General features: G+C 46.9%; 2 protein-coding genes across 6 annotated transcripts; both read right to left on the minus strand.

The window, feature by feature from the left end:
• Positions 1–870: 870 nt before the first annotated feature.
• LOC144055840 (dynein regulatory complex subunit 4-like) lies at positions 871–7,456 on the minus strand. 5 transcript variants are annotated; one of them, XM_077572174.1, is made up of 12 exons: positions 7,312–7,456; positions 7,093–7,194; positions 6,463–6,660; positions 5,747–5,953; positions 5,017–5,127; positions 4,881–4,935; positions 3,991–4,196; positions 3,739–3,906; positions 3,562–3,648; positions 3,207–3,371; positions 3,038–3,103; positions 871–2,225 (listed from the first exon to the last, which is right to left on the minus strand). In XM_077572174.1, the coding sequence occupies exons 1-12, from the start codon at positions 7,312–7,314 to the stop codon at positions 2,112–2,114; spliced, it is 1,482 nt and encodes a 493-aa protein (XP_077428300.1). In that variant the 5' UTR covers positions 7,315–7,456; the 3' UTR covers positions 871–2,111. The 5 variants fall into 5 exon arrangements, with proteins under 5 accessions (XP_077428300.1, XP_077428299.1, XP_077428297.1 ...); XM_077572173.1 differs by having other exon boundaries at positions 3,195–3,371; XM_077572171.1 differs by having other exon boundaries at positions 3,183–3,371.
• Positions 7,457–8,166: 710 nt separating this feature from the next.
• Positions 8,167–13,343, minus strand: ndufaf5 (NADH:ubiquinone oxidoreductase complex assembly factor 5). Its single transcript, XM_077570293.1, has 11 exons — positions 13,092–13,343; positions 11,840–11,880; positions 11,694–11,757; positions 10,271–10,318; positions 10,092–10,195; positions 9,974–10,013; positions 9,182–9,379; positions 9,007–9,067; positions 8,849–8,932; positions 8,675–8,757; positions 8,167–8,579 (listed from the first exon to the last, which is right to left on the minus strand). Exons 1-11 carry the CDS (start codon positions 13,296–13,298, stop codon positions 8,502–8,504), a joined length of 1,008 nt encoding a protein of 335 aa, XP_077426419.1. The 5' UTR covers positions 13,299–13,343; the 3' UTR covers positions 8,167–8,501.
• Positions 13,344–13,966: the final 623 nt, after the last annotated feature.

Below are 13,966 nucleotides of genomic sequence, written 5' to 3' on the forward strand. Positions count from 1 at the left end.
CCCTTCGACCGCATTTCCGGCTGGTGGAGCCGCTGAGCCGGAGTCCCGTGGGTGTGCTGGTCCACGTGGTCTTCAGGCGCCCGTCGAAGCCGAGCCGTCGGGAGGGTGTGGCCAGTCAGAAGTGGTGTGGCCAGTCAGAAGGGGTGTGGCCAGTCAGAAGGGATCCGCCCAAGAGGAGGAGCCCGCCGCCCAAACGGAGGACCGGGTCCATGGCGGGAGCTCCTGGAAGCTGCTTTTGGGCTGCATGTCGGAGGCTGCCGTCTTAATTGATCAGCTGTGTGGCTGACCACGCCCACTTGAAAACTTTTTGCTGGATTTGATTGGAATGCTTATCAATAAAAAGGGAAGTGAGGTCACTTACTATTGAAGCTGACTCTTTTTCTTTTTTTTTAATATATAGCAAAAACAAGCCCCAGGTTTTGCTGTTGCTTCGGCTGCTGTTCTTGCCTTGTTGCACTTTGAGATTCATTTGATGAATGTAAAAGACATTACAACAAAAAATGGATTATTATTATTATTATTTGTTGCCCATCGCCACCAATGACGACCGCTGGTGGTTCTGCTCTTGCTTGTTTTTGTTGCCTGTACTTTTTTTTTGGGCCGCTGTTGTTATTATTGTTGCTGCCTTTGTGTCCTTGCTGGTATTGTTGTTCTGTTTTTTTTGTGTTTTTGTTGCAGGTTTTTCAGCTTTTTTCGCTTTTTTATGTGGTTTTGTAGTGATTTTGTGTTGCTGTATTTTTTGTTGCTGTTGGGGTTTCTTGCGGTTTTTCTTTTTTCTTGTTGCAGTTTTGTTGTGGTGTTTTTTCTTTTTGCTCCGGTTTTGTGTCGTTTTTTCCTGTTGTGGTTTATTTCTTATTGTGTTTGTTCTGCTTTTTTTGTTTTGTCGTGGTTTTATTGTGATTTTGTGTTTCTGACTGTTTTTGTTATTGTAGCCTTGCGTTTTTTGTTTTTTTGTTGTTGTGATTTTGTTTTGTTGTGGTTTTTATGTTGTTTTGTATTTTTTCTTGTTTTTGTTGTCTTTATTTTGATGTTTGTATTTTTTCTTGTTGTGGTTTTGTCTTTTTCTTCTGTGATTTTGTGTCGCTGCTGTTTTTTGTTGTGGTTTGCGTTAAGTTTAGGGTTAAGTTGAGTTGCTTCTCGCCGGCTGTTGTTGTTTGCCGTTTGCTGCCATTTTGAGGCCTCGCCGGTCACGGCCGTATCTTTTGTGTCCCCGTCCAGCAGCGCGTGTCCGCCGCCGAGCCTGTCCGCTGTCCCGGCGCGGCGGGCGAGGACAGAATCCGCGTCAACATCCCTCGCTACGTCCTCAGAGGTCAAGGCAAGGACGAGCACTTTGAGTTTGAGGTCAAGGTAGGTCGACGCCTCTCGGCGGCACCGCGCGCTGTGGGAAAGGTCAAAGTTGATGTGCGTGCGTGTGACAGCTGAGCGTGAAGGACGAGACGTGGACGGTGTTCCGCCGCTACAGTCGCTTTCGAGAGATGCACAAAAGTCTCAAGTCCAAATATCCGCAGGTGAGTCGCTGCTGACTTTTTCTCGTTGGCGCACGCGTGTCAAAGACGACGTCATGAAGATGGCGTGTTTGTCGTTGCAGCTGGCAACGCTGGAATTCCCTCCCAAGAAAATATTTGGAAACAAAGACGAAAGAATGGTCGCTGAACGCAGGACTCAGCTGGAGGTAACACGCTCGCGTGCACACGCTTGCGTTCTTGCCCACGCTGACGTGCGCGCTCGTGCGTTGCAGTGGTACCTGAGGAGCGTGTTTGCGGTGATGGCGGCGGCGTCGGGCTCGCCGCTGAGCGCCGCGTCGGAGGACTCCGAGCCGGCGTGTCCCGTGTCCAAACGTTCCGTGTGCGAGTTGTCGCCCTTCTTCAAGAAAGGCGTCTTTGAGAGCGGTCGCCACGGAACCGGCTGAGCGCCGGAAGTCTTCACGTGTCGTCTGCATGCTAGCTGCTTGTTAGCATGTTTTGGTTTTCTATTCATGCACGAGAAATCAAGTCAACACGTTTGGTTGCTTTGCCTTTTTTTTTAATTTGTCAAGCAAGAATGAACAACTTTTTTCCTCCACTTCCTGCTGATGTGGTAAATAAAAGAGTTTGCAGATGATGTCGTGCGCTTTAATGCTCGTGCTGGTCCAGGACGAGCGCTGCGGCTCCGAGCGGGAAATCGGAAGACGGGACGCCGAGCGCGTCCAGGTCGCGGCGACACGAGTCCGCCAAAGCCTCGTACTCCTGAACGGGCAAACGCACACACAAAGTCCACTTCAAAAGCCTACTTTGAAGCAAGGGTTAGGGGTTCAAATTAGGGTTTCAAATTAGGGTTTGAAATTGGGGTTTTAAACGAGGCTAAGGGTTTCAAATTAGGGTTTCAAAATAGCGCTAGGGTTTTAAATTAGGGTTTAAAACTAGGGCTAGGGTTTGAAATTGGGGTTTTAAACGAGGCCAAGGGTTTGAAATTAGGGTTTCAAACTAGGGCTAGAGTTTGAAATTTGGCTTTGAAACTAGGTTTAGGGTTTCAAATTAGGGTTTCAAACTCGGCCAAGGGTTTCAAATTAGGGTTTTAAACTAGGGCTAGAGTTTGAAATTGGGGTTTTAAACGAGGCCAAGGGTTTCAAATTAGGGTTTCAAAATAGGGCTAAGGTCAGCGGAGTAGAAAAGTCTCATTTGAAACCCGAATCCAGACCCTAGTTTAAAAACCATACTGTGAACCCCCAACTGTAGTTTAAACCCTCATTTGAAAATCTAACCCTTGTTTCAAACCAAAATTTGAAACCCTAAATTGAGTTTGAAACCCTACATTGAAACCTTAACTTTCACCTCAAACCCTACTAACCAGTATCATTTTGAAACCCTACCTTGCTATGAAAACCCTAACCTTGTTTAAAACCCACCTTGTAATCCTAAATCAAGTTTGAAACTGCATGGCTAGTATCAATGTCAAATTTTAAACCCTAATCTTGGTTTAAAAGGGTTCGGGTTAACCCTAACCCTAAAGCCCAAAGTGAAGCGGGTTCGACGTAACAGTCACGCGGGGGCGTTCTGACCCGACACCGTCGCTCCAGGTCTTCCCGTAGCGTCCTGACGGCGTCCGTCTTGGACTCCAGCGTTTCCTGCAGAAAGCAAAGCGCGGCCCGCGTCAGACGAGACGTGGGCCGCGACACCAGCCGGCGTTCGTACCGGCGTTCGTACCGGCGTTCGTACCGACGTTCGTACCGGCGTGCGCTGGGCGGCGAGGAGCCGCGCCTCCTTCCTGTCCACGGAGCGGCTGAGGAGCGCCATCTTGCGCTCCAGGAGCATTTCCTTCAGGTCGCTCCTCTGTCGGACCTCCAGCAGGACGTCCGTCTGCTTCTTGAGCAGCGCGTCGCGTTCCTCCTCCACCTGCCACAAACATCTCACCTGGTCACACCTGTGCCACGCCCATAATAATCTTGTAGCGCTTGTAGTAGAATGAGAATTTGGGAATTTGGATCTGAAAGTGAGAATCCCGAAAACTTTTGGTTTTGTGTTCCGAATGGTCTTGGTTGGACGTGCGTGCGTCCGTCCGTCCGTCCGTCCAACGGCGCCTCACCTGCGCAAAGGCGGCCATCAGCAGGTCTCGTTCCAGGATGACGTCGTCCAGCTGCTCCTGCAGACGCTTGACGCGGGCGGCGCCGGCCTGCGGGACACGCCCACAACAAGCAACTTGAGACCGGCGGCCCACGGTGGCCCAGGGACGGACGGCGGGCAGGCGGTGGGCCCACGGTACCGTTTGCTGGTGGCGGGCCCGCCCGTGGGCCTCCAGCCGCCGACGGACGTCCGGAAGATTCTGCTCGGCCTCCTGCAGGGAAACGGACAGACGCGCGTTGTCCCGCTCCGCCTCCTCCAGGACGACGGCCGCGCGCGCGTGATGCGTCCGCGCCGTTGACGCCTCCTCCTGCACGCACGCACGCACGCACGCACGCACGCACCATCTCTACTTGCACACGCGCACGCCTTTGTGTGTGTGCGTGTGCGAGACCTTGAGTGTTTTGCTGTCACGGGCGAGTTTGCTTTGCGCGGCGCTGAAGAATTGTTGCGCGTGAGGAAACTTTTGCCGGTTGGCGTCCGTCAGCAATTTGAGCCGCCGGCTCATCGTCTCCTCCAATGCCAAGATGGCCGCCGACGTCTTGTCGCTCTCCGCCTGCCGCATCTGCTCCGTCTTCTCGCCGTATTTGGCCTCCAACTCTGCAAGAGCGCCTCATCGTCAGCTCGGACGCAAGCCGACGCGCTTTCGCGAGCGTCCGTATGCAAACATATCGGGCAGCTCGCTCGCCGCTGGCGTTTCGTTCTTACTTGCTTTTGGATTTGGTTGTTGTTGTTGTTTTGTTTCAATTGCTTTTCTTTTTTTTTTCGACAGCAAGTTTTGTTTTTTTGCAAAGTTTTTTTTACGGGCTTTTAAGTTGTTGAAGGAAAAAAAAAAGCCTTTTAAACTAAATGATGTTTTTTAAGCAAAAAAGGCTGCACATTTTCAATAATCCCCCAAAAATGGCCAGAATTGCGAAAGAATAATAATAATCTTAAGAATAATTGGGAAAAAATTGGGGGGGGGGGAATGTGAGTATGTGTGAGTGTTAAATTGCTCACATAAAATCTCATGATCTCATTTTTATATGAAATTCATTTTATCTTTAAAATGAAAATGTCTTGAGCGCATTAAAGTCTGACGTAAAAAAGGTGAAATTCAGCAAAAAATGGACCTCGTTGGCATGACAACATCAAATTCAGGATGCCGAAATCTGAAACGGATGACCGTAAAATGTCAAATGTTGTGATTTTAAAAAGTGAAATTCTCATATATTCAAACGTCTCCCGTTCCAAAAGTGTGTGTTGCAGATGCAAGTGAGCGTTTTTGGAGCGGGTTCGACTGACCTGCGACGCGTTTGTCGTACTTGTTGCTGAGCTCCATCAGCTCCACTTGATGCTTCTGCGGAGACGGACACGCTTTCAATTGGGGTTCGAACACATTTGAAGGTCCGGATGCCGTCCGCAGATATTCTCAACACACTCGATGCAAAAAGCGAGCGCACGTCGTTCGGAACGTGACGATGACGTCATCAAATCTGCTTTTCCTGCTGCAGCCATCGTTGACGATGCGTTCGGACGTTCTCGACATCGTCTGCGTTCCGACACAATATTTCAAAATCATTTGGCTTTTTTTGTACGTATACTGAAAGCTTATCAGCGTATTGGGGAGAATTTTGAAGGCTTTTCTTTTTTCAACAATCATTTTGCACATTTTTTGTGTTAATAAAGTACAAAGTTGATCCTTAAAATAAATGCTGAGCTTTACAAACGGCAACGTTAGCCTGGAAATCGCGATGGACTCGCTCGCGTGACTCGGGTCAAGCGCCCAATCAGTCGCATTTGGGAGGCGGGGCTAACCTCAGTGGACTGCGACAATGAGCGAAGAGCGCACGTGACGTCAGAAAAGACGCTCGTTTTTTGTTTTTTGGCGGAGACGCAGTAAAAATCCAAGATGGCTCCCAGCCAAAGAGCGTCGCGGTTGAATGTCGTCGTTGCGGGAAAAACTTGACGTGTGACGAGCGTCGTTGCTCACGAAGACGCCGTCACGCAAATGGACAAATTGGATTGGCCGGCCCGTTTTCGAGATGGCGCCACACCCACTTTCTTTTTGAGGAAAGTGGGTGTGGCTTGCCAGGCGTGGGCAGAATACGACTCAGGGTGACCAAATCTGCCATCTAGTGGCGATTGTCGGTAAATGAAATGTCCTTTACCAGTTTGAGTTCCTGGACGGACTTGTGTCCGCTGAGCTTGTCCCGACGAGCGTCCGCCTGCTGGTTGTGGCCGCGCCTGCGCACACGCAGCTCGCCGTCCGCGTGGCGTCTGCGCAGCTGCCAGGCCGCCGCGCCGCCGTCCGTCTTCTTGTCCGCCGCCGCCGCCGCCTGCTCCGACAGGACGTGCTTCAGCTTCTGCTTGTAAACCTGCGCCGGACGCAAATCACGCAAACGCCACCAATCACTTGCCAAACCAAAACACTCACAAACGAGACTTCAATCATGTGTCGAATGATCCGAAAGCCTTGAAACTCGGCGCCAATAGTTCATTTCAACAACGCGTGTAATTCTGAGTGTGTTGTTGTAAACTTAAGTCTACTTTTGCTGATAAAAGGAAGAACATCAAAAAGTTTCAGATTTTTTTTTTTTGAAATTCAACTCCAACATTTCCAATCAAAAATTCCTCTCACAGTTTTATTTCCAGAACAAAAAACATAAAGAAAAGTATTGACTATGCCGATGACATACCGAGGAAGTACTTTCAGCCTTCATTCTAACTTTTAACGGGTCCGTTTGAGCCACAACGTAACAAGATCTCTCCATTTGGGAATTGGATTTGGCGAATGGGAAGGAATCAAAGCGTTCAATCGGAAAACGTTGTCATGTTGAGGAAAAGAGCGGAAAAAGAAACGAAGAGGATGCGCCGGCCTGCTCACGTTGATCTCGACGCGGTGCCGCCGGTCGGCCTCGTCCTCCTCCCTGCCGCGGTTGCGGAGTTGCACCTGCGTCTCGTCCAGGTGGCGCTTGCTGACCTCCCACAAGCTCCGGATCTGGTCCCGCTCCAGCTGGAAGAAGCTCCGCTCCTCGCGCTCGCGTTCCAGCTCGTCGCGCAGGCGGGTCACGTGCTCCTCCAGCTGCAAGCAACACGGCGTCTTCGCACTCACTCGCTTTCTTTTTGGCCCCGAAGATGACATTGGGACACGTGACCTTTTCACCTTACCACGTGATCCGTTTCAAGTCATCCCATTAAAATGCGGTCAATTATCACGTTTAAACCTGAACCGTAAGGAACGTGCTGAATTCATTTTTTTTAGCTGATACTTGTCATGTTTTTACTACTTTTAGGCTTTTACTGTAATCACTTTCAAGGAAAATAAAAAGTCACGTTTTATGTGAAATTAAATGAATCATTATTTTCCTCTTTTTTTGACAGCGTTAACAACTGTTAGGCGCAAGTGCTATCAAGTCGTCTTTGGTGAGAAAAAAGTCGGCCGCCTTTCGCTCCATCGCGAGGCTAACGCTAGTTAGCCTAGCTGCGAGCTAGCTTCGAGCTAGCGGCGAGCTACCTGCTCCTTGGACATGTCTTCCGTCGAAAGAACGTCCAAAGGTCCCCCGGACGTTTTCCCCTTGGCGGCCTTTCTCCTCGCCACACTTTGACTTTTGGTCGGCTGAACGCACACACAAAAACATCATTTTTGCACGAGACAGCTGATCCGAAGCTAGCTCGTTAGCCGAGCTACATCAGCGTTTCGTCAACTGGAGATGAAAAAAGTGGCCTCACTTACCATCGCTAAATGTCAAGAAGACGCTCAAAATGTTAACGACGTCGCAACAAGTGCAACGCTTGAACGAATTCAACTTGAGCCGCACGTAAACACGAGCCGACGGCTGTCATGGCAACGACGCCATCACGTGACGCCATCACGTGACGCAATCATGCGAGTCAATCTGCATTTCAACAGGAAGCAAAACGATGAGAAAAACATTCACTACAAAAAATGAAGGATTATCCCGCCTGCTTTCTCTTGGTGTAATTTAATTTTGTCTGGGAGAAAAAAAAACACGATTTGAAAAAAAAAAAGTCTTTAAAAAACGCATTTCTTCCAAATCGATGAGTTTCGGAAAATGGATGGATGGATTTTATTTTCTCTATCTATATTCTTATCTTTTGGAGGTCCAGATTTTCAATAACATCCCAAATCATAATATTAAACTGTAAATTTTCTTTTCTCGCCACATATTTATTATTCTTATTGACATGTACACCAAGACTTGGTTTCAAAAATGGTGTCGTTATTTTGGCTTCTCAATTCAATTTGGTTAAAAATGATTTTCTGCTGGTGTTTTGTTATTCAAAAGTTCTGCTAGATACAACCTGAAGCTTAAATGTATTCGCCACAATTCCTACAAAACGGGTCACATTTGCTTTTCTTCAAAACACAATAATAACGAGAATATACGGAGACAATTTCACAATGAAGTTGTCTTTGTTTCATGTTATTTTTTTAATTGAAATCAAATTGCTGCAAATCTTGACTTCATGCCTGCTAAATATCATATAGAACATATTTGTAACAAAGTGAAATATGTCACAGGTACTATCCATCAGTTCCCCAAAATAAATAAAAAAAAGAGCGGAACATGGAGCAGTTGATTTATTGAAGGACATCAAAACGTTGAATAAATGTCGCATGACTTGAGCAAGTTCAATCTGCGATGAAGCGAACGACAACTCAAGACAAACGTCGCAATCAAGGAATTTGGGACCAAATACAAATTTGTGATTAGGAACCGACAAGTCACGAGGGACCACTTGAGATAAAAAAAAATTAAAAATGGACGTTGATGTGATAGAGAACTTTTGTGTGTGTGTGCATATCATTAGTTCACCACTAGATGATGCTGAATTGGACACAAAGTCTGCTTAATGCACATGTAAAAGAAGAAGAAGAAGAAACGTCAGCGTTGGCGTGTTTCACTTGTTGTGGTTTTGGTTTATTTTGGCCAAATCTCCAAAGGAGACGTTCGCCGAGCCTCGTTTGGCGGCTTTGGCCTGGAGACAAAAACAAACACAACAAAATGGCCATCAGCACCTTTGGCTCGTTCTTCCCGTGGACAAAAGCGTGTGATCGGTCGCCGCTGACTGACCTGAGAGCGGTGCGGCTTCCAGCCGATCATGTAGAGGACGTCAAAAGTGGCCGGAAGCGAGCCGTCCTGCTTGCCGTACATTTCTGGCAAAAACAAAACAGCAAACGCTTCCGTCATCTTTCCCGCGTCATTTTGCACACGCGCCGAAGAAAAAAAATCGATTGCGCTCGTCACCTTTGTAAACGGACGCCGCTGCCAAAATGGTGTCTCGGTGCAACATGGAGCGTCGGTTCCAAGCGCAGTTGCTCTCGCCCATTCCTGAAACAATCACACCAGGAGGAGGCATGAACGGCAGGTGTGTGCGTGCGCGCGCGCGATGCAGGTCAGCTTACCTTGCAAGTCCATCATCAACTCCATCATACCTGGATAACACACCTGCACCTCGTCAGTGTCCTGAAAAACACGCGCAGCAAAACCGGTCGGGATTTGCTTTTCAAGTTTGAGCGATTGACGCATCGGTGGGCTTTCGTGAGCGGCGTTTCGTGGCGAGCCAGCGGCTTGGCTCACCACGGTGAGCATGTTGAACCCGGCCCGTCCCAGCAGGTTGCCCAGGTCGGTGACGGCCGTGTAGGGCGAGACGCGCGGCGACACGCCTCCCTCGCGCTCCGTCTCGGCCAGCTGCAGCGAGCAGCGCAACTCGTACAAGGTCTCGCCGCCGGCCATGGCGCCGATGAACACGCCGTCCGGCTTCAGCACGTCGTGGATCTGAAGCGCGCAAAAGGAAAATGACACTTTTCAACGCGTTCTCGCTTGTAGCGCTTCATTCATTTCATGACTGGAAAATGTGAGATTTATTTGTTGTTTGTAAAAAAAACAACAACAACAAAGCGACAGTCTTATCCTTAATTGACATTTCCAAAGGTTGCCAAGCCCCGCCCACGTCGGGGCAACACTTCTGTCTGGTAACCTTTTTGTTGTCCCGCCTCCCCAAAGTTGACTGCAATCCAATGAAAGAATTCATATCGACTGGCAGCCATTTTGACTGAAGCAAGCCCCTTCGCTCCCGACTGATTTTGCAAGGTCCACCGAATGTTGCTCTCAAAACATGAAACCTGCCATCGTCTCGTCTTTCTTCAGGTAAAAAAGTCTTTTTCAATCCGTTTCCATTTTGCAGCCGTTGTTTTAAACTGATTTGTGAATATCGATGACACTTTTTTCATTTCGACATCACAACTTTGATGTGTTTTGCATTCTTGTCCCTAAAATAACGACCGCTTGTGATCCAAAATGCTGATGGGTCCGAATAACGTTGACCTGCGACGACCCCTGTGAAGAGGTCAGAGTGATGTCATCACTCACCTGTCTAAGCGCGGCGGGCAGGTCGTTGACCCAGTGCAGACTGTGAGGGTGACACAAAGAGCAAAGGTCAACAGTTTGCGTGCGTGCGTGCGTGCGTGCGTGCGCGCGCGCTGGCCACCTCATGCTGCTGACAACCAGATGGAAGGAATCGTCCCGGAAAGGAAGGAACTCCTCGTCGGCCGCCAGCGCGTGGCGTCTCATCTCGCCGCCGACGTTGTGCCTCTGGAGACAAACAGGAAGTGACTCGGCGCGTCTTCAAATACCAAAGCAAGAAGACGCGTGTGGACGAGGACGTACCAGGGTGGTCTCGGAGACGTCCGTCAAAAACAAACGCTCCACCGTCTCCTGAAACACAAGACGCGAGAAAATTGCGTCATACTCGCCGCCGTCAAGATTTTTGGTCCCCTTTTTACGGAAAATGAATATCGGCTCAAGATATCGGCTATCGACCTCCTGGACTACTAATAATGGGCGTGGCTTGTTCGGCCCTGAAGGAACCACATCGCTCCATCTCTAGTTAACTTTTCTACTAGGATGTTTTGTGGCCAATTTCAATATCTGTCGGAATAAAATCAAAATAACGCATTCATTTCAATATATATATATTTTTAAACGACTACTTTTGGGGTCCCGCACTTACAACAATAAAGATATAAAACAAGACAATCACAACATTTGACTGTTTTGCAATAATTTCACCTTTCACTTAACTTTACAACAGACAAAGAAATGCTAAAAATCTGATGATTTTTTGCTTTTTTGGGGGCGGGATGCGTTTGGCTGTCCTTGTCTTATGTTGCAATAAGTACCGATTCCAGGTATCGGTATCGGCACGATACCCGGCCTTATTTCAAGGTACTCATTTTATGATTATGTTCCCTCGTTTTGTGCTGGGGTTCGGTTCCAAAAAATACTCGCAATAAATAAAGTCCACAGAGTAGTTAGCTTGATCTTTGACATTTATTGTAAATGTTTTAAAGCTCTAAAACGCTCACAGTTGAGACACTTTTGATCATCCAGGCAGTTTCGCTCTTGTTGAAACATTCACAATGTTCAAACCTTCATATTTTCTTATCAATTAGATACATTACTGTAAAAAAAATAAAAAGCATGCAAATTTGCACAAAAAAAAATCAGTGCCGCAAAAAGTCAACGGCGTTCTGGCGAGGGAAGACGTTAGAAAGGAGAAGAAATTGACATTTCACACATTTTGAAGGGGGAAAAATACTGCATTGGGAGATGTAGTCTTTCTTTTCAAGCATCTGTCATTAGTGGTATCAGTACTTAGTATCGGTGACTACTCAAGACTAGAGTACTCATACTGGTATTGGTCTGAAAACAGATGTAGCAAACATCTCTAACTGGAATGTGTAAAAAAATCAAATATGAAATAATGAAATCAAAATGTTTTCAACATTTGCAAGAAAATGGGCAGTGAAAAGAGACCGTTGGCGCCATCCCATGAAAAGTGCACCTTCCTCATGTCAAGTGAACAAGATTAAGATGAACTCATTCCTTGACAGACATTTTCAGAACCTCCTTTAGCCGAACACTTGAACCTTTTCAAAACCGTTTTCAATAAGTGCTGCGCGGGACTGAAAGAACATTTGCAAACATTGTTGCCACTGAATGACGATTGATTCCGTATTGACGAACGAGTAGCGACGATTGTGCAGCGCGCGTCGTTAACGTGCAGACGATTGGTCGCTGGCCTGCTTACCTTGCTTAAATGTTGCGCAATGTGACCTCGCCCGGCACCGATCTCCAACGCCAGCGGGAAAGTCCTGCAAGGACGCAAAAGCACCACCACAAGAAAAAGGTGACGCTTGCGGCTAGCGGGAGCGAGCGAGCGATGATGGAAGTCACCTGGCCACGTCGTACACGCGATCCGCCACTCGACTGCCAACCTGCACGCACACATTACAAAAATGGACATCATTGCGGATTTTCTGCGTGTCTCGATTGGAAAAAATGTTTTTCCCACTTTTTAAACATGACGTGCTTATTTTGTCCTTGTTGGCACGTTTCTTTTTTTGAATGTCTTGAACACCTCTCAAGTTACAACATTACATGATGTACAATAACATTATTAGGGCCCGACCGATTAATCGGCCACCGATTATAATCTGCCGATTATTGCCCTTCAAACATCAACCAAAACAATCAGCTAATTGGGCCTCTTTCCTTTTAAAACGTTATCTTTAAAGAAAACCGTATTCTCCGACGCTGTGAAATTACTCTGAACGCACCATTTTGCTTGGGTAGCATTAGCAACTAGCAAGTGCGTAACGTATGTTATTCTGCTTATTCTGTTGTCCTCCAAGCGCCCTTTAAGCGCTTTAATGATACCACAATTGGAGGTAACTGTAAAACCAAACACACGACAATAAGAATTACATCCATTGTATATTTAAATACGAAACATGCTTCGGTTTTTAAAACATCGCTAGCCTAGCGCTAATGCTAAAAGTGAAGGGAAGATCCCATTCAAATGCTAACAAGAAATTAGCATCGACTTGGGGAGTGTTTTTCCTCCAAATAACAAATATTCACACACAAATGCTGTAGGAACACAATTTTATGCATTAAATATATATTTTTAAAGAATCGGTATTATTTTCGGCCTCAAAAAATGCATATCGGTCGGACGTTAAGTACAGTTTGCAACAGTCTCCATGTTGGGATGTTATCATTCATCAATAATCTTTGTATCGCTCTCCATCATATTATACTTCCTTGTACAAATCTTAGACAACTTCTTTAACAGCCTTCGTTTGACTCAAAGTTCACTTTTTTTTCCACATCAAATGAGGCTGTCACGGTCCTCAATTATGGACTCGTTTCATTTCCAAATAAATACCATTTAAAGTGCAACTAGCACAATTCATTTAGATACGACGAGACTTAATTGAGCGCAGGCGACACGCACAGAAGCAATGCCGATGTCAAATTCATTCATTTTGCGCCTCTTTGCTTATTTGATTGATTTATTTGCTTATGTTCAATTGACTCTTCTTTCATTTTGGCTGGAAATTAAGATGTCATAGCAATAATCATTTGAATATAATTACAGTATATTGAAGGTGATTTATTTTTTCAACTGTCTTTGGTCGCTCACCTCTTCCCTGAGGTAGTCGTACTTCCGGGGGTCGCGGCCTGAGCCCGCCCACTCCTTCTGCCTCTTCTTCATGCTTCGGTCGAAAATGTTGGCGGTTCCGTCGGCTCCGGACCGCGACGACCTCCGGCGGCCTTCGGCCACGCAACAGCGGGGCCAGCGGGAAACGGAGGCCCGCACGAGTCTCCCGCACACTCCGCCGCCGATCATCGCGACCTTTCCGGCCAGCGATACACTACTTCCGGGTCAGGATGCCCTCCAGCAGCGTAATTGTGACGTCGGGGATACGTCAGCGTGCTAGCAAGCCGCCGTGCCTACGTTTGCGGCCATGTTGGGAGGGGCGACGTTGAGGTTGAAATAAGCCGGACCTTGGTCGTTTCTCTGCTCATTTTGCTTCCTTGTCAATCTTGAAGGACTTGACTTTTTTTTATTTTTTATTCATCATTCAAATACAAACAATTAAGGCACACCTTGTCATACATTGTACATTTCGCAGTTGAACAGCATCAAGCAACAAAAAGAAAAGAGAGATTTATTCCAAAATTTACTCCAAAAGAAAATGTCGGTCCATTAAAGAAAAAAGTCTCTGGGCATTTTTGTTAATCATAAAATACAAGGAATTTTTGTATAGCTTGAGCTCATTCTTCCAACTGTTGATGTGTGGCTTCACCCTGAGGTATTTGCATCTATGAATAAAATGTTTCGCAAGAGAAATTAAATTGTTGACCCAAAAGTCCAAGTTGTTCTTCTGTAACTGAACACTTGAACTGACATCCAGTTGAAAGCTTGCAATGTAACGTGTTTGGATAATAAGCCGCTCTGCACAGCGAACCAAAATTCTGAAACGTGTTCACGGTCAAAGGGAAGATTTGCTCCAC

Source organism: Vanacampus margaritifer, chromosome 7, assembly GCF_051991255.1.
Source record: "Vanacampus margaritifer isolate UIUO_Vmar chromosome 7, RoL_Vmar_1.0, whole genome shotgun sequence".
NCBI lineage: Eukaryota > Metazoa > Chordata > Actinopteri > Syngnathiformes > Syngnathidae > Vanacampus > Vanacampus margaritifer.